General features: G+C 35.2%; 2 protein-coding genes across 3 annotated transcripts in view; one reads left to right on the forward strand and one right to left on the reverse strand.

Annotated features, from left to right (window-relative positions):
• The window catches only part of LOC145283801 (uncharacterized), a 55,233-nt gene that overhangs the window by 20,166 nt on the left and 8,064 nt on the right, over positions 1-27,003 (reverse strand). The window lies entirely within an intron of this gene.
• LOC145283799 (uncharacterized) lies at positions 11,381-16,620 on the forward strand. Of its 2 annotated transcripts, XR_013868761.1 has the most exons (2): positions 11,381-15,576; positions 15,756-16,619. XR_013868761.1 is itself a non-coding variant. In XM_080132878.1 (1 exon), exon 1 carries the CDS (start codon positions 11,381-11,383, stop codon positions 14,267-14,269), a length of 2,889 nt encoding a protein of 962 aa, XP_079989004.1. In that variant the 3' UTR covers positions 14,270-16,620. The 2 variants fall into 2 exon arrangements, 1 of the variants encoding a protein (XP_079989004.1); XM_080132878.1 differs by having other exon boundaries at positions 11,381-16,620.

Consider the following 27,003-nt stretch of genomic DNA (forward strand, 5'->3'; position numbering starts at 1 on the left):
CTAGGATGATATTGCAGTATTGTGAGATGTTCTATTTTGTGAGTCTTGCAGACTGAAGAAGTGAATTGAGTGGCATTGTTACTAACAAGGCAACACACCAAAATGAGCAAACAGTTTATGTGGTGGCTCTGGCCATTTGGAAAAACTATCCACCACTATCAAGTAGTAAAAATCATTTAGTGGTCCCACAAAGTCTATATGTATCTTGGACTACGGTTGTTCAGATTTCAGGGTTTGCGAATAATGGGTGGTGCCTTTGCAGCCAAGACACACCCTTTACATGTCTTAACCATATTGATGATATGTTGGTCCATAGACGGCCAGTAAACAAAATTGCACATCAGACATTTCATCGTATTAGTGCCAGGATGGCCCCTGTAGAATTTTAAAAATTTCCTTTTGCAGAAATTTAGGGATAACTCTTTTATTATAAAGCAGAACGTTGTTGCAGACTAAGTAGATGTCTGAAGTAAAATTCCCTTGTGTTAATTTTTGCTTTTCATAAATTCATTATTCACTGCTTCTAGCTTAATTTCTTGAAGGTCCACCGGTAGTTCCAGGATTGTGTTGAATAAGATCATTTCAATTTCATTATTTATGCACAATGTGGAGATTACCGAGTCCTTGAGGGTCTCCTTTTGAATAGACAGTCCGTCCACATGCATGATTTATTTTGAAGATAGGCATTCCACTTTGAAATCGTAGTTCAATTCCAATTTGAAATCGTAGTTCAATTCCAATTTGAAATCGTAGTTAAATAAAATTTTTCTGCCAGATAGGCGATTTGTGTTTTCAAACCATCTTTCATCTTATGTAGTAAGCATGTGCCTATACCATATTGGCTAGGGTCGCTGGCATCTATGGTATCTAGTTCCATATTGAAATGTGTGAAGAAAAGATTTTATATTAGAATAAAAAAAAAAAATTTTTTTCTTTTTTTTTTTTGTACGAAGGAGTCACCACTTACCTAGGCCCGGAGGCCACTCGAGGATAAGGGTTAATGGGTATACAGTAGTAGTGGAAATTTTGAAAATTGGATTACTTAGGGGGATGGTTCATCAAGAATTTGTTTACATTGGACTTGAAGACAATCAAATTATAGTCAGTTGGAAAACAGGCAAATGGAAGAGAGTTCCACAGATGTGCAGTTCTGAGAAAGCTTTGTTCATGGAATGTACGTTTAGGTCTAGGCACAGATAAAGAGTGTGGGAAATTATTGATAGTGGTTTTGGCTAGACGAGCATTTATCATGAAAGTTTGACGATTGAAGCTCAGACGAGCACTTGCCATGAAAATAATGATAAAACAAAAAAGACAGGCTCGCAACGTGTCTTCTGTGGGAAAGAGTTTGCAGAGAAGAAAAAAGGGCATCCCCCACTAAGCTACGAAGTCTATTTTGAACTCTGTCAAGGCAGAATAAGCTGCTTCTTGCAGATCCTGCCTAGATGTGGCAACAGTACTTCAACATTGGCTTTTATATAGGTAGAGAATTGCATCAGGAGTGAGATATCTACTGGAGCGGTAAACGGATCCTACGATTTTTCCAGCGGCTTTGGCAACGGATTTGATATATGTGTTTCATTTCAGATCAGGTGTAAAGGTCAATCCTAGAAGCTTATCAAAACATGCAGCTTCTCTAAGACTGACTGGCACTCGGTAGTCCATTCCCAACATTTAGCAATTTGTGAATTTTTGTGATAAAGCTCTGATAATAATTAGCGAGATCTAAAAATCTTTGCAGCTTATTTCCGGTTGCTGGTTATAGTAGTGGCTCTATCGAGATCTGGACGTTTGCCATTCTTATCTATTATGTGTTCTAAATATTTAATTTTTTGTAAGGATTCAAATTTGCTTTCTTTAATTTTGAAACCAAACTCTTGTATTCATCTGAATATTTTGCAGATGTGGTCTTTATGTTGTTCTATGTTCTTGCTGGCTAAAATAATTTCGTCAATATATGCGATGGCGAAGTCAAGGCTGCCTAGTATAGTGACCATAACTTGACCCAAAGTCTTTCCTATCTGTAAAGACCTCGATGAATCGGTTTATTCGTAGGTAATTCTGCCACAACACTATATTAAATGAATTGCTTTGTTTCAACATATTAAAACAAAAGAAATAGACGATGGTGAAAGAAAGGGTTTCGGAGAAATACAGAAAAATTGTAAAGGAGAAAGAGAGAAAGATAAAGGATAGCTAGAGAGAGAGAGAGAGAGAGAGAGAGAGAGAAGTTTTAATATAAAGATTTTACATATACTATTTGTTTTTTTATAGCCCAGGCAATGCCAGGTAGCCCTGCTAGTGTATAATAATGAACAGTGGTGGTCAGTTTGTTTGTGATTCGCACAATGTTTATTGCGCAGATCGCAACACCAACAACACACACACACACACACACACACACACACACACACACACACACACACAAAACAGTGCATTCCATGTACGTCGCCAGACGTAACCAGGTGCTACAGCGAAAGAAGGAAGAAGACGACACAGCAAATAAGCAGTTAGGATTTTAATGACCATCATTAAATCACTTTTGTCATGTATTGTGTCTGCTTGTCATCTCGACATCTCACCTACTATGTCTCACCCACTTTTTTTTACCTCTTTTACACGGCAAAGACAAACAAGAAATTGCGTTGGTTTGGTTTAACAACATTTTATCTCTTACCCCCTCCTCCCCCCTCTCCAATTAGTTTACGACAGTCTTCTGCTGACTGATCAGATTTTCAGTTTTCTCGATTTTAACACATCATATCATCATATAACTTATGAAACAGCGATGTTTAGGCAAACTTCCACTATTCATCAACAGGTGATGCATTGATTCAAACACTTCTCTAACAATCTGATGACTTTTTGGGAGGGGGTGGGAAAAGAACTTTTTTGGGAGGGGGTGGGAGAAGGACTTTTTTGAGAGGGGGTGGGAAAATAATTTTTTGGGGAGCGGGTGGGAGAAGGACTTTTTGGGGAAGGGATGGGAAGAGGACTATTCTTTAGTTTCACAACATGGTTCAGATTCTGATATCACTTCTTAATTGGATCATTTTTTGAAGTTTACAAATAGCCAATAGTCACTGAGAACTATATTTTGAGAATAGAGTGATGCGACACCAATTTAAGGTACAATTCATGTAGGTTTAGGTTTGCCATCGTTGGGATCGACAAGAGACGTGTTGAAAGTGCACTTTTGAAATTAATGTTTGTTTTTTTGTTATTTCTGGAGAAAGAAATCACAAAAATGCACAGATTCAAAAAGTGCAAAAAAACAAAAAAACAAAACAAAAACAATAAAAACACACACACACAAGTACAAAAAAGTAAAAACACATAAGTAATGGTATCACCTATCAACAACTATCAACATCTACCAATATGTATCACCATCTATTAAGATCTATCAATATCTATTAACATCTATTAACATCTATTAACATCTATCAACATCTACTAAAATTTATCAACATCTATTAACATTTATCAACATCTATTAACATCTATCAATATCTATTAACATCTATTAACATCTATTAACATCCATCAAAATCTATCAATATCTATTAACATCTATGAACATCTATTAACATCCATCAAAATCTATCAATATCTATCAATATCTATCAACATCTATTAACATCTATCAATATCTATCAATATCTATTAACATTTATTAACATCTATTAACATCCATCAAAATCTATCAACATCTATTAACATCTATCAATATATATCAACATCTATTAACATCCATTAACATCTATTAACATCCATTAACATCTATTAGCATCTAGCAGCATCTATCAACATCTATCAAAATCTATCAACATCCATCAAAATCTATCAATATCTATCAACATCCATCAAAATCTATCAAAATCTATCAACATCCATCAAAATCTATCAACATCTATTAACATCTATTAACATTTATCAACATCTATTAACATCTATCAACTATCTATTAACATTTATCAACATCTATCAACATCTATTAACATTTATCAACATCTATCAACATTTATCAACATCTATCAACATCTATTAACATCTAATAACATTTATCGACATCTATCAATATCTATTACCATCTATCAGCATCTATTAACATCTATCAACATCTATAAATATCTATCAATATCTATCAACATCTATTAACATCTATCAACATCTATCAACATCTATTAACATCTATTTACATCTATCAACATCTATTAACATCTATCAGCATCTATTAACATCTATCAGCATCTATCAACTATCTATTAACATTTATCAACATCTATTAACATTTATCAACATCTATCAACATCTGTTAACATCTATTAACATTTATCAACATCTATTAACATCTATCAACATCTATCAGCATCTATCAACATCTATTAACATCTATCAATATCTATCAACATCTATCAACGTCTATTAACATCTATCAACATCTATTAACATCTATCAACATCTATCACCATCTATTAACATCTATCAACATCTATCACCATCTATTAACATCTATTAACATCTATCAACATCTATCAGCATCTGTCCTCTGCAGGAGAGCTGGAAAAACGGCAAGCAGAATACAGAAGGAATTTTCTGATTAATACGATCATCTGCACACTTTAGGAAGCTTCAAAAAAAATCTAAGCATAACTTGCATCATTGTTTTTAAAGCCATATAATTGTATATATTATATATAATATAATATATAATATAATATTATATAATATAATATATATAATATAATATATAATATAATAGTATATAATATAATATAATTGTACGCCGCTGCTCTGCAATTGTCTCTTATTATATATATATATATATATATATATATATATATATATATATATATATATATATATATATATATATATATATATACGTGTGGTGAACTTTTGTGGGATATCGGAATCGATACTGGAATCCAAAAAAAAAAAAAAAATTAGCATAATTTCTGATTCAAAAAACGATTTTTTAAATATTTTTCAGACTTTATTTTCCAATGCTGGTACATACATGAATATTTATTGTTTTAAAACTATCAGTAATTATAAAATTTATAGGTCACAGAAAAATATGATGTGAATTTATTTAACTTGCATAAAAAAAAAAAACACAAAAAATTAAACTTTAAATGAATTATCTACGTAACCCTTTAAAGAATAAAGTTGATTTGCAAGATTCCGAAAAATGGTTAAAAAATAAAAATTAAATAAAACATGTTTGTCAAGAAAAATACTTTCCAAAATTATTAATAATAATTTATAAAAAGTGTTTCATAATATTTTATTCATTTATTTTATGCTTTTGGACTTTTGTCTGTTTTTGTTTTATAATCGGGCCTTTTGTCTGTTATCTCTTATCCGGTGGAGTGTGGAGTGTTGTTCGACCCCCCCCCCCCAAGCGAGAATAAACAAACCTTACAAGGAGTGGAAAAAATAAGACCTTTCAAAAGATTGTTTTTGAGTTAAATTAAGTATAAAGGAATTCTTGAATTAAAAGCTTTTCATGCATTTGGCGTCAGTTGTTGATTTTGATTTCCTGTGTTTGGTTGTAAAAGAAAACTTGTAAATATATAACATGTGATTAGATAGACAAGGGATGCAATAAAATCTAATAATAAAATCGACTTCTGGTTTTGGCAGTTGTAATATTCTCTTTCGTTGACGAGACACAAGAAAGACTGAAAATTTTCCATCGTTAAAATGGGTGTGTGTTTTAAGGTATTTTAAAGAAATTTAAAAATGTGTTTTACAAAAAACATTAATATGTTTTAATTAATATTTGTTGCACATTTAAGCTAATATTTTAATGTATCTTTGCAGAAATTAAATAGAGTTTTTTTACTACATAAGAACCGTATAGATATTATTTTTAATAACTGTCAGTACCGTTAACCGATTCAGAACATAATCGTTACAGGACCCCCTCGAAAACAAATTAAACTACGGTGGTGGTGGTGGTGGTGGTTGTTGTTGTTGTTGGTGGTGGTGGTAGCCACTGCCGTCTCTGGAAAACAATGGACACTGGTGCAAATGAAATTGTGGCAGAAACAAATGGCACTTTTTTCTTTCTCGAATCAATGCCTCTCCCCTGTGCTATTTGGCCACATACTGACCAATCAGGGGTACGGCGCATTGATACTTCCTATCCCCTAAGGCCAGCATCCGGTTTGAGGAATAAGAACTCACTCGTCCTTACTGAGAAAGACACCAAACGAAACGGACCCTCTTTTCTTCGCTCTATCTCTCTATCTCGGTGTTATTTCTAACAGTATCGACGATTCCACTGGAATAACTACCGGGGTGGCCGGAGTCCAGCCTTTGACAAGGAACATATCACATTCTCTTTAATAACCCTGTTCTGTGTTACATTTTATGAAGTTGTTGCGTTCGTCGTTTCAGAAGCTTGTATTGAATTATTTATTTTATTAGGTTGTGCCCTAACAGCATTCTAAACCCTAAAAAATATATCTGGCTTCCACCGTCGGGCATTGTTTTCCAGTGGAAGCCACTGTCTGTGATTGTCAGTTATTGCCCCAAACCAACACTAATCGCCAATAACCAACAGGTTACTGGCTATTAGTGTTGGTTTGGGGCGATAACCTGCAGGTACTGGTTGATTATAAAGAAAGCATTCATTAACTCTGTAGATTAAGCGAAAACAGAGGTAAATATAACTGCCTTCTACTGATGACAGCATCTTTCAAGTCGGCCAATGGCACCTCCAAAAGTCACCACAGAACCCCCCCCCCATATCTAAAACGATGTAACACACTAGTTATAATTTTTTTAAAATTTTTTCATCGAACGAAATAATGAAATTGCGAGACGAAAATCGTGTTTACATAATTGGCGCTTTAAAATAACGTCCCCATGTAGTAGACATTCCGAACGTGAAAACATACCCGTGTTTAATAAATCTAGCAAAAATCAACTAATGGTCAGATTTTCGTGAAATTTTCGATACTTATCCATTTTAGAATGAGATTACACATAAAATGTCGTTTCCGTAAAATATATAAGGGAAAATATTTTTCGTGCGTGCTCCCCCCTATTTATTTTTTTTTTTCGAAATTTGAACAAAATATATTTAAATCTATCGACATTTCTATTTAATATGAAACATAAGAGTTCAAATAAGTAAAACATATTTACTTTTTAAAGGTTTAAATACATGTATTAAAAAAAAAAAACACCTTGATGTTGCAATTAAAAAAAATGATATAAATTTAATATTATTATGTTTTTTAAATAGCGTTTTTTCGAATTAATATATACTATAATCAGTTGAATTGCCAAGAAAAAGAAAGTTCCTAAAAATTAATTAATTTTTAAAAGATTAAAACGACTAAGGTACTAGTGCATGAGCTGGCCTGGGCGTGGCTTATCACTCGCTCGGATTTCTCCGTAAAATGACGTCACATGCTGCCATCTGACGGAGAAAATGGACGAAGGGTGGGGGTGGGGTGCGTACAGAGAGAGAAAACGCAAAAAAATAAATGGCCGACAGGGGGAGGGGGGGGGCTAGCAGCGCAAAATACAAGTTTCCAGAACATTTCGACATGAAACTGCTTGAAAAATTAATTCTAGCATTTTCTTTAATTACTATAAAATTAATATAGTGGTAAAATTATTAAAAAAGAAAACAGAAGCCAAATTTGAAGCCAAATTAAAAAAAAAGAAGGCCAAACCATTTCAAAAAAGGTCAAATTCACGAAATTAGCCATTAAAAGAATAATAAATGGTAACAATAACATTATGAATAAAAGTTACTTTCCAACTTATCTGCATCATTCGTTGGTATTTTTAAGTAGTTTTAAGTGCTTTTTATTTCATATCGAATGTTAGAGCGGTTTCCGCTAACTTTGCCAAATTCTAAAATGCCGTAAAACATACCCTGTTTTTTTTTTGTTTTTTTTTTTAAATAATTACTACTTTTTTAAATAGAAAAATGAATGATGCAGGTAAGTTGCAAAGTAATTTTTATTGTCAAATAATAACAGAAAAACTTACCGTAATTATTTTTCACATGCATGGGAGTCAAATAGAAGAAAACTTGTCGTAATGTTTCCAAGGAAAAAAGCTAAACAAAAAAAAAAAAAAAAATGGACGACTGGAGGGGGGGGGGAGAGCGGCTAGCAGCAGCAACAGCGCCAAATACAAGTTTCCAGTGCTTGAAAAATTAATTAACGAATAACACCGACCATTCTAATTTGTTTTTTTTTTTATAGGTAATTAAGGTCGCTGACAACGAATCTGATAGTCAAACTTGGGGCAAATTTACCGTTTGCATGGTATTTACCCCTGAACCCACGAACTACTTTTGACCATTTTGCAGCTTCCGTTTATGCTACGCGCATACAGGGGGGGGGATGTGGTGTTGGGGCGCGCGCGAGTGATAAGCCACGCCCAGGCCAGCTCATGCACTAGTACCACGACTAAAATTCCATTATTTCAAAATGTTCCGTTACAACATAGACTTTTAATTAATTGTGTTTAAATTTTTTAAAAATATTAAGTTTTAATATAGACATGACTCTTGTCAGCTATTTTATCGCCAGATTAAAACCAATTTGAAAATATTATTGCACAAATATTATGCATTTTGTAGCCCCCCTCATATTTTGTTTGTTTATAATATTATTAATCGTTAAACTGTGTAAATCTTAAAACATAATAAAATTATAACAAAGATTAATTATTAATTGCAGTTTGAAGAAGATAAAGAAAGGTTTTAAAAAATCATTAAATCGCTTCTGCTTTTCCATAGTTTGTTGGAATTGTTTTTGTACCAATAATGGTGCATCTCCCCCCCCCCTGTTTACATTTATTATTTTTTATCTGGTTTTTGTATTTGATTTTTTGTATTTCGTATCTTTTATGATCCTTAGTTTCGTACATTTTGGGTTTGTACGAAACTCCCTTTAATTTTTTTTTAACCATGTTTCGCAAATTTTTAATCATCTTCATCATTCTGTACAATAGTCCGTTTTCACTTTACATTATATTTCACCCAGTAAAATTGCTTGAATATCAATTGTTTGATTGTTTTTCTGTCGTGGACTCACAGCCCTTCCTTTCAATGCCTCTCAACGTTCCCTTTATTTGGAAGGAATACCTTGTAAGATTTCACCGCTTACCGGTGTTCCCCCTTTTTGCTTCACCTTTTACGGGATAAGTACACGTGCCTTTAGCATAAGCCTCGACACTTTACGTCGGACATTCGTCGTAAGTTTTTTCATCTCGTTCATTTTCCCTTACTGGGACATTCCTTTCTTATATTTCTATTTCTAATTGCTGATATTCTGTTCTCTGGACTTATTCAATTCTGCCGTATTTTCAAGTATTTAGTTCATCCCCTTCCTTACCAGTCTTCACGCTAATTCTATTTATTTCTTTCCTTTGTTTTCTGTTTTCAGAGTCTTAATTTTTGGAGATGTGTTTAATCTTTCCGTGCTAAGACTTCACACACACATCCTAGACAACGGATCAAGTGGTCTTGCGAGACGGAACAGTAAAAAGACGAATACCGACCGAAAAGGATCAAAGCTTCAGAACTTTCTTCCCCGTGAACGCCACAAGTGAAAGTGGCCTCTTCAACAACACGGAATACAGTGTCTCACGGAGCTCCCTTCCCCTTTCCTTGAAAGAACATTCTTTTTACACCGCTTACGGCAACGATTACATCGCCCTTTTTTCAAACTATTTAGGCGAACTCAGGCAACGCCACTCCTCAATCTCATTTTATTAACATGTCTGACAACAAATCTAACCGGTCGCACTCGTCCAAACATTCAAGTAGAGCATCTGCTGCCGCTGCTGCTGCCCAAGCTAAGGCCGAGGCAGCAAAAACACGATTACTCTTTGCAGAAAAAGAGCTAAAAATAAAAATGGAGCTAGATAAACTGCAGTTAGAAAAAGAAACAACCGTCGCTGGAGCTGAGGCAGAGGCCCTACAGGCAGCTGCCGATGAGTGGAGAGAAAATTTGAGTCTCTGTGGTTCTAAAATCGACCGTGCCTCCACTAACGCTGACCAACACCTAAGGCGGTATCTAGCTGAGCAGGCTAGCACACTGCAAGAGACACATGTACAAGGCTGGACCAGGCAAATTAAAGATGTTAACCCCAACACACCTGGAAACCTTACCCTTCATGAACCTCCAGTCATCAGCTACCACTCGCCAACTTCACATGCTGAAGTAAATGACAGGCTGGTTTATGGAAAGAGGGACGTTTGCCAGCACTCTGATATAGTGAAACTTTTTATGCGACGTGAGCTCCTCACCACCGGACTGACTCATTATAGTGATAAACCAGGAGACTACAGAGTGTGGAAACAATCGTTCCATCAGACCATCAGGGAACTTAGTCTCACCCCCAATGAAGAAATGGACCTCCTGACTAAATGGCTTGGCAAAGAGCAGTACCTATGCCAAGAGAATAAGGGCAGTGCATATAAATAACCCGGTCAAAGGATTGTCAAGGATATGGGAACGACTGGAGGAGTGTTACGGCGCTGCCGAGGTCATCGAGGAGGCACTACTCAGACGTGTGGAGGACTTTCCCAGGCTAACAAATCGAGACCTCTCAAAACTAAGAGAATATGGCGACTTGTTAGAGGAGCTCCAGTCAGCTAGAGAAGATGGAAATCTTTGCGGCCTAGCTGTCCTGGATGCTGCCAGAGGACTCCAACCCTTGGTAGCCAAACTGCCCTCCTCACTTCAAGAAAAATGGTTATCCGTTGGGTTCAAGTATAAAGATAATCACCGGGTGTCCTTCCCTCCCTTTCAAATCTTTGTAAGCTTTGTAACACAACAAGCAAGAATCAGAAATGATCCGAGCTTCAAGACCGACACAGCAGCAGGCCGGCTCCCGTTATACGGAAACAGGACGAGAGACGTGTCTGTAAATAGGACCGAGGTCTCCCCGATATTATCAGATCACAAACATCCAAGTGATCAAAAAGATTTTGTTCGCTTCTGCCCTCTGCATAGCCCCCCACTCTCTACCGGAATGCCGTGCCTTTCGGGAGAAGTCTTTGAAGGAGCGGGAAGCCTTCGTACAGGACAGAGGTATCTGCTTCAAATGCTGTCTGTCCACAGGACACAAAGCAAGACACTGCAGAACAGAACCAACATGCAATGTGTGCAACAGCCAGGAGCACAACACAGCCCTTCACCCGGGACCACCACCTTGGGCCACAAGACAAGAGTCCGATGAGAAGCACGGCGGGGAGAGGAATCCCCTACCGGACACCGGGGTGCTATCTCAGTGCACACAGATTTGTGGCAGCGACCTTTCAGGAAGATCCTGCGCAAAAATCAGCCTCGTCTATGTTCATCCGACAGGAAGACCTGACAAAGGAAAAAAGATGTACGCCATTCTGGATGAACAAAGTAACAGGTCCCTGGCGCGTTCAGACTTTTTCGAGACATTCCAGGAGAACTGCCCCAGCCTCCCGTATTCCTTGAAAACGTGTGCTGGAGTGGTGCAGACAACTGGCAGGAGGGCGAGCGGGTTCCAAATAAGATCCCTCGACGGAGAAGTAAGCCTTCCACTCCCCAACCTCATCGAATGTGACGAAATTCCAGACGACAGGGCTAATATCCCTACCCCTGAGATAGCCAATCATCACCCGCACTTACGGAAAATAGCTCATCTCATTCCTACCGTGGAACCTGAGACCCCTATAATGCTACTGTTGGGACGGGACCTCATAAGAGTGCACAAGGTCCGTAAGCAAATTAACGGCCCCCACAATGCACCTTATGCACAAAAACTGGACCTTGGTTGGGTTGTGGTGGGCAACGTCTGTTTAGGAAGGATTCACAAACCTCCTACAATAAGCACGCTCCACACTTTCATTTGCGAAGGAGGACGACCCACACTTTTCAAGCCCTTCCCGAACACATTCATGGTCAAAGAAATTTACAAAGAAGGAGACTTGGGTCACAACGTCTTCCAACGGACCAGGGACGATGAAAAGGTAGCCCCTTCCATCGAGGATGCCGCCTTTCTCAGCATCATGGAGCAACAAGTCGAAAGGGACAGCAGCCACAATTGGGTCGCCCCATTGCCCTTCAAGGTCCCAAGACGCCGCCTTCCACAGAACAGGATACTGGCTGAAAGACGGTTTACTGCGCTGATCTGTAATCTTGGAAAGAAACCTGATACACGGAGACACTTCTTCTCTTTCATGGAAAAGCTATTTGAAAACGGCCACGCCGAGAAGGCCCCAGCGCTTAAAGTTGGTGAAGAATGTTGGTATCTGCCTATTTTCAGTGTGTATCATCCCAAGAAACCGGAAAAAATCAGAGTGGTCTTCGATTCTAGTGCCAAACACAATGGGATATCCCTCAACGACGTGCTAATCAGCGGACCCGATCTCAACAACACACTGATTGGAGTTCTCAATCGTTTCCGGACGGAACCATTTGCAATCATGGCAGACATCGAACAGATGTTCTACTGCTTCCTGGTGAAAGAGGAGCACAGGAACTACTTGAAATTTCTCTGGTACGAAGATAACGACCCCAACAAGAAGATCACGGAATACCGGATGAGAGTGCATGTCTTTGGAAACAGCCCATCCCCTGCCATAGCCATTTACTGCCTTAGACAAGCAGTCAAGAAGAACCAGCCTAACTACGACCCAACAGTGGAGCAGCTAGTCAATCATAACTTCTACATTGACGATTTTCTAAAATCCTTCTCCACCGAGGAAGAAGCTATCTCCTTATTCAAAAGAACACGCGCTACCTTAGCACAATCCAACTTAAGGCTACACAAGATCGCTTCCAACAGTAGAATTGTTATGGCTGCCTTCCCGCCCATGGACCACGCAAACAACTTGAAAAATCTCGACTTAGGTGGAGACGAACTGCCTAGACAGCGCAGTCTCGGTCTTGAATGGGACATCGAGAAGGACATGTTTACATTCAAGGTACCTGTGATGGAAAGGCCTTTCACACGCAGAGGTGTCCTATCAACACTCAACAGTTTATATGACCCTCTGGGGTTTGCCGCCCCCGTCACTATCCTGGGGAAATTTATTCTTAGGGAGTTGACAGACCTGAACACTGAATGGGACTCCCCTCTACCACCGGAAATGTACGAACCCTGGTCATTGTGGAGAGACTCCTTGAAAGCTCTACATGATGTCTTCATTCCTAGGATTCTTACAACAATACCGCCATCCAAAGCAGCGCGCAAGGAGCTGCACATTTTTTCCGATGCATCCACAAAAGCTATAGCAGCAGTTGCCTACCTTAAAACCATCGACTTTGAAGGTAACATCCAGACCGGCTTCATCATGGGTAGGGCAAAGCTCGCACCTCGTCCGGAATGCTCCATACCAAGGATGGAACTTTGCGCTGCTGTCCTGGCAACTGAGCTGGGGGAACTGATCACCTCCGAGATAGACCTTCAGTTTGACTCTACCCTATATTACACAGATAGCAGGGTGGTCCTCGGATATATCTATAACAAGACCAGATGCTTCTATGTATACGTAAGTAACCGCGTGTTGCGCATACGTAAGTTTTCTCATCCGAAACAGTGGAGACACATATCTACTGATCAGAACCCTGCCGATCTTGGTACATGGTCGGTGCCCGCCTCACACCTCAAAGGGAGCAGTTGGATACACGGCCCAAAATTTCTTCTTTCCGCAAACGAAACCTGTCCAGGAACAGCCGCCTACAGCATGGTTGAACCCGATTTAGACACCGAAATTCGGCCACAGGTATCCACACTTGTGACTTCATCTACAAAAAATCGACTTGGATCACAGCGCTTTGAGAGGTTCTCTACCTGGTCATCTCTAACTAGGGCTACAGCTAACCTCATCCACATTATACATACCTTCCATCAAGCACGAGACACAACAGAAGATGGGTGCACCAAGTGGCATCTTTGCCAACAAGCACGTACCGTCGAGGAGCTCCTGCAGGCAAAGAACGTGATCATCCAAACCGTCCAGGAGGATGTTTATACTGAGGATCTAACTCGAATAAGAGACAAAAGAGAACCTTCCAACGACAGCCCCCTCAAAAGCCTTAGCCCATTCTTGGATGGTTGTGGCTTACTGCGAGTTGGAGGATGCTTAGCCAGAGCAGAGATCCCTTCAAACGAAAAACACCCCATCATCATTCCTGGGAAACACCATGTGGGGTTGCTGCTTGTGCGACACTACCATGCGCAGATTAAACACCAAGGGCGTCTCTTTACCGAGGGGGCCATTCGCGCAGCCGGATATTGAATTGTCGGCGGCAAGAGGCGCGTGAGCACAGCCATCAGCCATTGCGTTACTTGCAGGAAGCTGCGGAGCCCTATCCAAACCCAGAAGATGGCCGACCTCCCTGCCGATCGACTCCTCATCAACCCGCCTTTCACTAACATCGGTCTGGACGTTTTCGGCCCCTGGACAATCCCTGCACGACGAACAAGAGGTGGATTTGCCAACAGCAAGCGGTGGGCAGTGATTTTTATATGCATGGGTTCCAGAGGTGTTCACATTGAAGTGGTCGAGTCATTGGACACTTCGAGTTTTATAAATGCACTCAGACGTTTTTTTCTCTGTCAGAGGACCAGCTAAGAACATACGCTCTGACTGCGGTACCAACTTCATAGGAGCCTGTAGGGAGTTAGGTATAGAATCCAACCTAGAGTTTAACAGTATTCAGAGGTATTTAGAGGAGCAAGGCTGCACCTGGTTGTTCAACCCTCCCCATGCTCCTCACATGGGAGGGGCTTGGGAAAGGATAATCGGCATGATAAAGAAGATTTTAGACTCCATATTGCTGGAACACAAACAAAGGTTGACTCATGAATTGCTCATTACCTTCCTAGCAGAGGCCACCTCTATTATCAATGCCAGACCTCTGCTAGAGGTATCTACAGGCCCAAACGATCCCTGTATACTCACTCCAGCTACTCTCCTAACCCAAAAACCAGGAGGGTATTTCATCCATGGACTTGAATTTGGGTCAAGGGATATAATAAAAAGCCAATGGAAATACATCCAACACCTGGCAGAGACATTCTGGGGAAAATGGCGGAAAGCTTATATAGCTTCTCTCCAAACACGGACGAAATGGACGTTGAAAGAAACGAATCTCAAGGAAGGGGACATTGTGCTGCTGAGGGACAATCAGACCGAAAGAAGTTCATGGCCTTTAGGGCTTGTCACGCATGTCTTCCCTAGTGCGGACCAGCTCGTCAGAAAAGTGGAGGTAAAAGTGTCCAGGAAAGACGGCACCAGTTACCTACTGAGACCAATTATGGAAACTGTCCTTCTCATAGACTAGCATTGACTACATTTGAACTTGTACCATCATAGACTCACCTCATTACTACTTCAGTGACGTGTTGGACGTCAGGCGGGGAGTGTTGTGACTCACAGCCCTTCCTTTCAATGCCTCTCAACGTTCCCTTTATTTGGAAGGAATACCTTGTAAGATTTCACCGCTTACCGGTGTTCCCCCTTTTTGCTTCACCTTTTACGGGATAAGTACACGTGCCTTTAGCATAAGCCTCGACACTTTCTCCTGACGTCGGACATTCGTCGTAAGTTTTTTCATCTCGTTCATTTTCCCTTACTGGGACATTCCTTTCTTATATTTCTATTTCTAATTGCTGATATTCTGTTCTCTTATTCAATTCTGCCGTATTTTCAAGTATTTAGTTCATCCCCTTCCTTACCAGTCTTCACGCTAATTCTATTTATTTCTTTTCTTTGTTTTCAGTTTTTACCGTCTTCAATGTTAATAAACCTGTCGTTTAACTGATACACTGACTTCAGAGTCTTAATTTTTGGAGATGTGTTTAATCTTTCCGTGCTAAGACTTCACACACACATCCTAGACAACGGATCAAGTGGTCTTGCGAGATGGAACATTTTCCTTCTTTCAACTGTCGTCACATTTCTGATAAGAACTTTTTTGCTGATTTTGTTGTTGCATTCTCACGTGTGAGAATTAAACTTTATTTCAGTGAAAATTAATCCCAACAATATTTAATTTTTATAATTTTGAGCGATTATCAAGATGTAAAAAAATACCAAACTAACTTTCTATACACACACAAAAAAAACAGTTGCCAATAAAAAGAAATAAACATGAACTTCCGTTTGGAACATAGCTGCTATACTAATTTAATTTAAGGGTATTAATCACTTTCATCGTGGGCAACGTCGATACCCCTACAACAATTTCCAAAATAAAAGAACGGACAAAAATATGAAAATATAATCGCATAAAAAATTTCAAGTATGTGACACCTTCCCCACCAGATATTTCGGCAGAAGGGATACATCGAAAAAAAACTATTCTCCAGATATTGAGCATTTTTTGTTGCTCATACGCTGGACCCCTCACCCACCTCAAAATAAATAAATATATAATTAAAAATAAATGAATCAAAATAACTTTTCTTTTAATCAAAAAAGCAGGGAGTGCCCGTGTGACCGAAAAAGGGAAAAAAAATGAGCCGCGGTTCAGGCTTGAACGTGAAATGCGAAATAGAGGAAGAAGGCAAAAAAAGACACACTATTTTGCCCACAAGTGCTTATGACGTCATTTTGTCCACACGGCCACAAGTGCTTATGACGTCATTTTGTCCACACGGCCACAAGTGCTTATGACGTCATTTTGCCCACACAGCCACAAGTGCTTATGACGTCATGACTTTGCAAAATAAGCTTTCTAAATGCGTGCGTGATTTAAAAAATGGTTAAGAAAAAAAATGGAATTGATAACAGTGGCTTTTTTTATAAATCTACTTTTCGCTGGCTTTTTGTAAAGGAAAATTACTGGCGTTTTTTTTTTTCCATAAATATTTCTAATATGTATTAAACATAATTTGCCGTAGTTTAAAGAGTTTTTGAAGGGAAACATTGCATTTGATCTAACAGATGGCGTTCAGGGGAAATAACTGGTTTCTCAAAAAAATCGATGCCGGTAATTAAAAATAAATTAAATATATTATCAATATAAATCAACTTTTAAAATAATCTTAAATAGAAACTTAAAACAATTCTCTCGCTATAAACGGGAACTTACATACAGCTATTTAGTAAAATCGATTTTCCTTAATGCAACATGCAAATTAGGTTATCTCTCGAGTGTAAATTTTGCAAGAATCATACTATATAGAAATAAATGAAATAAAGTTTTTGCAAGAATGTTTTCAGTATGAAAATTAATTAGGAAAGTAATGAACCTTTTGTATATATTAATCAAATTGTGAACAAACATACATACAAACAGATAGACAGAAATGCGTGTATATATGTGTGTATAAAAGAAAGACGCTGCTTCAGTCTTTTTATAATGAAAATATCTTTGCATTTGTTCCTGACGTTAATTGGAAAAAGACTTATGTCCATGACTCCGACAATAGCTCCCTTCAGATTAGCAACAATTGCACTTTGTCACAAATATCTAAAAATCATTTATTCATTTTTACCAAAAATTCACTAAAAAACGATAATTAATAATCATTTATTGATAATGATCCAGAAATAGTAAAAATAATGTACTTCCTTTTTGCAAATAGCTAAAAAATCATTTAATAAAGTAAAATAAGTTGGGTTCTCAAATTTAAATCTAAACAATCGATATTTACATTGCTATTAATTTAAATAACTTTTCTATCTTTATTTTTTACATAAAAACATAAATTCCAATCATTCTCAATTGATATTACATATTCCATCTGACCCTGTCAGTGATAGATTCGTTGGATGACAGAGATGATTATCCAATGAACTTGCTTGATTTGTATACAATATTTTAATCGACTGAGTAAGTGTTTATTGGTATAGACACGAAATGTTTTTCTATCATCAACTTCTTAATTGTGTTTGCTAGATTACAATTAATTATTATTTTCTTTCAAATTACCACACACGCCCGAGTTCTTTTTTTCTATTTTAAGTCCGATATGTTACATTAAAAGTCATTTCAACAATATAAAATACTGCTTAGCTGCTTATTTATTTGTCTACATCGATGTCTTGATACATTAACATGATCAAGTTGTGAATGAATGCAATATGAAATTCCATTAAATTATGATGTCAATATAAAAAAAAATAAAACCAAGTCGTAATGGATATTGAGGTAAAAAAATTAAGGTTCCTTAGTTCTTATCGATGATATAACTTCAGATTCAATCATTTTAAATGGTTAAAAAATAATTCAATTATCTTGAATTAAAAAAAAATGATACTTTGGATTTAATTCAGTTTATAAAAAAACATAAAAATAGTGAACCGCATGAAAGTCTCTGGTTGGGAGTTTCCTATAGGCATTTCCCCATTAAGCAATTGTGAATATTTTTAGATGAAAATCAAAGTTCTGCTGAAAGAGTTCTGAAAAAACTTTCTCAACACAATTGTCATGCCATAGTTGTTGAATATTTCACATTCTCAGGCACCAGAGTGAATTTCTTTATGAATCCCAGATGCTCCAGTTTCACTGAATTTTTTTTATGAAAATTCCTTGAATATTAAAAAAATAACATAACTTTTTAAATATAACATGAATTTTGATGAAATTTTAGGATTTATCTCACCTTAATACAGTCCTTGGATGGTGTAATTTTCAGCTTTTTATAACTTATATTTACTGAAATATTGATTATTTTGTAATCTGCAATAAAGCGATGGACACAGTTTAGAAGCCTCAGAAGTATGTCAACGCTACCGATTAAAATAATGGTTACAATGAAACAAACAAATATCCCGGAAGGAGAATGAGGCTTGGTTTGAAACTTATGACGATGAATAAAGGTATCAATTCCAACAAGAAGCCAGTCAGTAGCAGCATCCTTCAGATACATACCAAAGATAGGATGCATGAAACATCACATGGGAAGCTGCAAATTAATTAATTAGCAATTAGCCTTCCCATAGTTAAGCGTCTTTCTATGGAAGGGATGATCAATAGAAGATTTCACAGAAAAATCGACCTCATAATCAACAAAAATATGATCAGGAGAATCCAATGGAAGAGATAAACAATGATTTAGGAACAGAAGTGAGAAAAAGTTCAAGTAAGGTTCATGAAGGTCATTATCATACAGGGAAGGTGACAATGTGAAACAAGACAAATTTCACTAGATTTGTGTGATCAGAGTGTAGGAACCAGTCAGAATGATGAGCATTAAATTCAGCAGAAATAAAGATGGAGTTTGATGAAGTGACAATGCAGTACTGCTCGATCAACAACAGAGCATTGTCAGAAAAGGTGTGGTACAAAAATATTTGTGGAAGTGTAGTGCTGCAAAGACACTCTCAACAAGACCGAGTGAAATGAAGAGATCCTTGCACATGAAAAGATCATGAAAATGCGTGAAAGAGTCTAAGAGAACAAGTTATCTAAACAATGGCTAATAACCGTATAGTAATGTGTCATTTAAATCTTAGTTATTAAACACAAATTGTAAAAACTTAAATGTTAAAAGATTAGAAATTCGTAGCCCATGGCTGTGTGCTTGAAAATGCTTTGAGGTATAAATATTCCATACTAGAAGACACACGTCAGATTTAACACTAAAAGAGTTTTTGACTGTGTTTGTTACTATCAGAAATACTTTTGAAATATTTGTGGTCTCAAAATTATTTGTTGTCTCAAAAAATATTTCAGAAGAATTTCAAACCTTATGGTATGATTTGATTTATTGCAGTTTCCTAGATTTTTATTTATTTTGTGGTGCCTCTATAAGGGGGCTTTCCATTTTGTAGTTTATAGCTTACAAACTAAGTTCCAAAAGCTAAGTGGCATTTGTGAAATTTGAAAGCTCACTTGTCCTGTTTTCCTGGCCATCAAATGTTTACTGCCCCTGCTGAAAGCTTACACCTGAATTAAGATGAGAGATATTGTAATATTGATGGATGCATAGGTGGTGCTGTCATAGCTTTTGTAAACTTAAGGACATCCAGCAAATGAAAGACAGAAATCTTTATCTGTAAAATTCAGATGTGTTTCTACTGACTAAAACTCTGTCCATTTGCTTGCCAGAGATTAACTTTGGAAAAGCTTCTATGGAATCTGAGCAATTGAATTTTAGTTTTATAGAATGGTTCTCAAGTGAACTTCAATTTTGCAAAGTAATTCCATTGTAACTAGGGGTGCGCTGATTAATCGGCAGATAATCAGTATTGGACACTTTACCGATTAATTGGTAGTCAGTCGATTAATTACTTTGTTCCTTCTTATTAAATTTAAACCATTTCATCAATGCCAAGTGACTCACTAGATAGTTTTGATACATTAACATAGTAACTGCTAATTTAACTTGATATTTGTTAAGTATCTGGCTGCTATTATGGCTTTTTGCTATATTTTTTTTTGCTTTATTAATTGAAATTACAAAATACAAAGTACAATTTCCAATTCTTAAATAAATGTAATTAAACAACTAGATAAGACAAAAAATTACAAACCAACTACAAAATACAAATTCCAATTTTTAAGTGAATAACTATAAACTGAAGTTCTGCTTCCACTGAAGCATGTTGCAGTTGTTACCTTTGCTCTGCACCTGCTGCTGCTCTACTTTCTGTTCTATTATTGCTGCCTCTGTTCTTATGATCTTATCAGTATTTAAAGTTGAATACTCTTAAGTTGTAATTAGAGTTTCTCTGTTCTCAGGATACAGCTTGTTCCTCGTAGGTTCGTACACATTACCATCTGTACTAAAGAGTCTCTCACTCTCCACAGATGAAGGTGGAGCATTTAAATATTTTGAAGCTAGTTTACTCAAAAGTAGTAAGGTCTCTATTTCTACCACTGAAATGGATCATTACCTCTTGCGAATAATGGTAAAGCTAATGATCAAGTTATGAATAAGGGATTTACTCCTTTTGAGTTTAGATTGCACTTATATTTCTGTTGTACTTGCATTTCAAGTCTCCAGCTTTAACTCAGCCTCTACCTGATTTATTAGGTTAATAGATTTATTGCTTTGAAAGAGATATAATTTTACTTTCACTTTGATCTTCTTCGTCGTTAACAGAGCTTGAAGAAGTATATCCTGATTCTGCTTCATCATCATCAGTAGAAAATAAAAGATGAAAATCCAATTTTTGATGGTGTTTTAATAGTGTCATTTTTTTAAATTTAAAATCGAATCCTGGATCTAGGAAAATAGTAGACACAAGTTTTTATTATTTAGACAGGATGAAAATCTTTTTTCCATTGATTCATTGAATTGTTCTATAATGGTAAGAAGAATTCCACTAAAGTGAGAAATATCAGAATTACATTGGGAAGAAATAACCTCAGAAAATTGTACATCATTGTATATCATTGATATGTTTAAAGTTCTGTGACTTGCTTCTTTACTGATTTCTTCAAATGTACTCAATAAGTCAACAACTTTTTTGAACAAGTCTCCATTGGTAAGTTGTTAAGGTACGGAATCTTATTATCAACATGTTGTACATTACAAGAGATTTTCGTTGTTCTAAATTTCTTTTCAGTAATAAATGAGTTGCAATGTATATATGAAGCATGATAGTGACTCATATTTGCTCATGAATTCTGCTTGGAAAACTTTATTGGAGATTTTATATCTTCAGTTATTCTTGCATCTGTGTACCAGGAAATGGAACAACCCTAAGCATAGCTCCACACTTTTCAAAGCCATTTGAAGGGCAATGACCTGTCAAACTCAGAAAGGCAGCATTATTTGTAGTAGCTGTCCAAATATCTGTAGTCAAAAAAATGTTGCTAATTTCATCAAGAGACGAGTGAACTTTTGTTTTTACTTTTGGAAATATATATGAAATTATTTTTTCAGTGATGGAATTGATTTAGATAAATTTTTAAATTATTAAATCCAAAGTCAGATGTTACAGAATATGGTTGAAATCAACTGCAATCATCTCTCCTATCAGATAATGGATCTCTTGTGATCTGTGGTCATAAATATCCCAAAGTTTATTCTGCTCAATATTAGTTCTATGGTAATTTTATTGTTTCGATGAGGGTTCATAGTTGCTGTCACTTGTTCCTGGAATGTCTGTTCCTAAATATTCATTGTGTTTCCTTCTCTTATTCACAAATGTTGCTTCTTCTGGATGAATTTTTCTAAGATGGTTGAGCATATTAGACGTTGTAAAAGTTTTGCTGATATAATTTGGAGATAGATATAATTTGGAGATAGATGTAATTTGGAGATAGATATAATTTGGAGATAGATGTAATTTGGAGATAGATATAATTTGGAGATAGATATAATTTGGAGATAGATGTAATTTGGAGCTGGATATAATTTGGAGATAGATGTAATTTGGAGATAGATATAATTTGGAGATAGATATAATTTGGAGCTGGATATAATTTGGAGATATAATTTGGAGATAGATGTAATTTGGAGATGGATGTAATTTGGAGATGGATGTAATTTGGAGATAGATATAATTTGGAGATAGATATAATTTGGAGATAGATGTAATTTGGAGATGGATATAATTTGGAGATAGATATAATTTGGAGATAGATATAATTTGGAGATAGATATAATTTGGAGATAGATATAATTTGGAGATAGATGTAATTTGGAGATAGATGTAATTTGGAGATAGATGTAATTTGGAGATAGATGTAATTTGGAGATAGATATAATTTGGAGATAGATGTAATTTGGAGATAGATATAATTTGGAGATAGATATAATTTGGAGATAGATATAATTTGGAGATGGATATAATTTGGAGATAGATGTAATTTGGAGATAGATGTAATTTGGAGATAGATATAATTTAGAGATGGATGTAATTTGGAGATAGATATAATTTAGAGATGGATGTAATTTGGAGATGGATGTAATTTGGAGATAGATATAATTTGGAGATAGATATAATTTGGAGATGGATATAATTTGGAGATAGATGTAATTTGGAGATAGATATAATTTGGAGATAGATATAATTTGGAGATAGATGTAATTTGGAGATAGATATAATTTGGAGATGGATGTAATTTGGAGATGGATATAATTTAGAGATAGATGTAATTTGGAGATAGATGTAATTTGGAGATAGATATAATTTGGAGATAGATATAATTTGGAGATGGATGTAATTTGGAGATGGGTGTAATTTAGAGATGGATGTAATTTGGAGATAGATATAATTTGGAGATAGATATAATTTGGAGATGGATATAATTTGGAGATAGATATAATTTGGAGATAGATGTAATTTGGAGATGGATATAATTTGGAGATGGATATAATTTGGAGATAGATATAATTTGGAGATAGAGGTAATTTGGAGATAGATATAATTTGGAGATGGGTGTAATTTAGTGATTGATGTAATTTGGAGATAGATATAATTTGGAGATGGATATAATTTGGACATGGATATAATTTGGAGATAGATGTAATTTGGAGATGGATATAATTTGGAGATAGATATAATTTGGAGATAGATATTATTTGGAGATAGATATAATTTGGAGATAGATATAATTTAGAGATGGATGTAATTTGGAGATGGATATAATTTGGATATAGATGTAATTTGGAGATAGATGTAATTTGGAGATATATATAATTTGGAGATGGATACAATTTGGAGATAGATATAATTTGGAGATAGATATAATTTTGAGATAGATGTAATTTGGAGATAGATATAATTTTGAGATAGATATAATTTGGAGATAGATATAATTTGGAGATAGATATAATTTAGAGATATATGTAATTTGGAGATGGATGTAATTTGAAGATGGATGTAATTTGGAGATCGACATAATTTGGAGATGGATATAATTTGGAGATAGATGTAATTTGGAGATGGATGTAATTTGGAGATAGATATAATAAGTAGATGGATGTAATTTTGAGATGGATGTAATTTGGAGATAGATATAATTTGGAGATAGATATAATTTGGAGATGGATATAATTTGGAGATGGATATAATTTGGAGATAGATGTAATTTGGAGATGGATGTAATTTGGAGATAGATATAATTTTGAGAAAGATGTAATTTGGAGATAGATGATGTAATTGGGAGATAGATGTAATTTGGAGATAGATATAATTTGGAGATAGATATAATTTGGAGATAGATGTAATTTGGAGATGGATATAATTTGGAGATGGATATAATTTGGAGATAGATATAATTTGGAGATGGAGGTAATTTGGAGATAGATATAATTTGGAGATAGATATAATTTTGAGATGGGTGTAATGTAGTGATTGATGTAATTTGGAGATAGATATAATTTGGAGATAGATATAATTTGGAGATGGATATAATTTGGAGATAGATGTAATTTGGAGATGGATATAATTTGGAGATGGATATAATTTGGAGATAGATATTATTTGGAGATAGATATAATTTGGAGATAGATATAATTTAGAGATGGATGTAATTTGGAGATGGATATAATTTGGATATAGATGTAATTTGGAGATAGATGTAATTTGGAGATATATATAATTTTGAGATGGGTGTAATTTGGAGATAGATATAATTTGGAGATGGATGTAATTTGGAGATGGATGTAATTTGGAGATAGATATAATTTGGAGATGGATGTAATTTGGAGATGGATGTAATTTGGAGATAGATATAATTTGGAGATGGATGTAATATAGAGATAGATGTACTTTGGAGATGGATGTAATTTGGAGATAGATATATTTTGAGATAGATATAATTTGGAGATGGATATAATTTGGAGATAGATATAATTTGGAGATAGATATAATTTGGAGATGGATATAATTTGGAGATGGATGTAATTTGGAGATAGCTGTAATTTGGAGATGGATGTAATTTGGAGATGGATGTAATTTGGAGATAGATATAATTTGGAGATAGATAATTATTTGGAGATGGATATAATTTGGAGATGGATGTAATTTGGAGATAGGTATAATTTGGAGATAGATATAATTTGGAGATGGATATAATTTGGAGATAGATATAATTTGGAGATGGATGTAATTTGGAGATGGATATAATTTGGAGATAGATGTAATTTGGAGATAGATATAATTTGGAGATAGATATAATTTGGAGATGGATATAATTTGGAGATAGATATAATTTGGAGATGGGTGTAATTTGGAGATAGATATAATTTGAAGATGGATGTAATTTGGAGATGGATATAATTTGGAGATAGATATAATTTGGAGATAGATATAATTTAGAGATAAATGTAATTTAGTGATAGATGTAATTTGGAGATAGATATAATTTGGAGATAGATATAATTTGAAGATAGATGTAATTTGGAGATAGATGTAATTTGGAGATAGATATAATTTGAATATAGATATAATTTGGAGATAGATATAATTTGAAGATAGATATAATTTGGAGATAGATATAATTTGGAGATAGATATAATTTGGAGATGGATATAATTTGGAGATGGATGTAATTTTGAGATGGATGTAATTTGGAGATGGATGTAATTTGGAGATAGATATAATTTGGAGATAGATAATTATTTGGAGATGGATGTAATTTGGAGATAGATATAATTTGGAGATGGATATAATTTGGAGATGGATATAATTTGGAGATGGATGTAATTTGGAGATGGATGTAATTTGGAGATAGATATAATTTGGAGATGGATGTAATATAGAGATAGATGTACTTTGGAGATGGATGTAATTTGGAGATAGATATATTTTGAGATAGATATAATTTGGAGATGGATATAATTTGGAGATAGATATAATTTGGAGATAGATATAATTTGGAGATGGATATAATTTGGAGATGGATGTAATTTGGAGATAGCTGTAATTTGGAGATGGATGTAATTTGGAGATGGATGTAATTTGGAGATAGATATAATTTGGAGATAGATAATTATTTGGAGATGGATATAATTTGGAGATGGATGTAATTTGGAGATAGGTATAATTTGGAGATAGATATAATTTGGAGATGGATATAATTTGGAGATAGATATAATTTGGAGATGGATGTAATTTGGAGATGGATATAATTTGGAGATAGATGTAATTTGGAGATAGATATAATTTGGAGATAGATATAATTTGGAGATGGATATAATTTGGAGATAGATATAATTTGGAGATGGGTGTAATTTGGAGATAGATATAATTTGAAGATGGATGTAATTTGGAGATGGATATAATTTGGAGATAGATATAATTTGGAGATAGATATAATTTAGAGATAAATGTAATTTAGTGATAGATGTAATTTGGAGATAGATATAATTTGGAGATAGATATAATTTGAAGATAGATGTAATTTGGAGATAGATGTAATTTGGAGATAGATATAATTTGAATATAGATATAATTTGGAGATAGATATAATTTGAAGATAGATATAATTTGGAGATAGATATAATTTGGAGATAGATATAATTTGGAGATGGATATAATTTGGAGATGGATGTAATTTTGAGATGGATGTAATTTGGAGATGGATGTAATTTGGAGATAGATATAATTTGGAGATAGATAATTATTTGGAGATGGATGTAATTTGGAGATAGATATAATTTGGAGATGGATATAATTTGGAGATGGATATAATTTGGAGATGGATGTAATTTGGAGATAGATGTAATTTGGAGATGGATGTAATTTGGAGATAGATATAATTTTGAGAAAGATGTAATTTGGAGATAGATGATGTAATTTGGAGATAGATGTAATTTGGAGATAGATATAATTTGGAGATAGATATAATTTGGAGATGGATATAATTTGGAGATAGATATAATTTGGAGATGGATGGATTTTTATTGTTGAGATCAGCATCAAAATACTTCCAACAATAGTAGTAGATGGTTGTTGTAGATTTAAATTACTTATGTCTGATATATGATTAGTAATTTATTTCAATAAAATATGCATTATCTAAACCAGAAAAATACAAATATATGGGTAAAAAAAGAGGAACAAGAGTATGACTAATGAAGACTGCTTTATTTTTAGGTCGTACATAGTCACACTTTATT

This window comes from Euprymna scolopes, chromosome 8 (genome assembly GCF_053919585.1).
Source record: "Euprymna scolopes isolate OS-2025 chromosome 8, ASM5391958v1, whole genome shotgun sequence".
Taxonomy (NCBI): Eukaryota; Metazoa; Mollusca; class Cephalopoda; order Sepiida; family Sepiolidae; genus Euprymna; species Euprymna scolopes.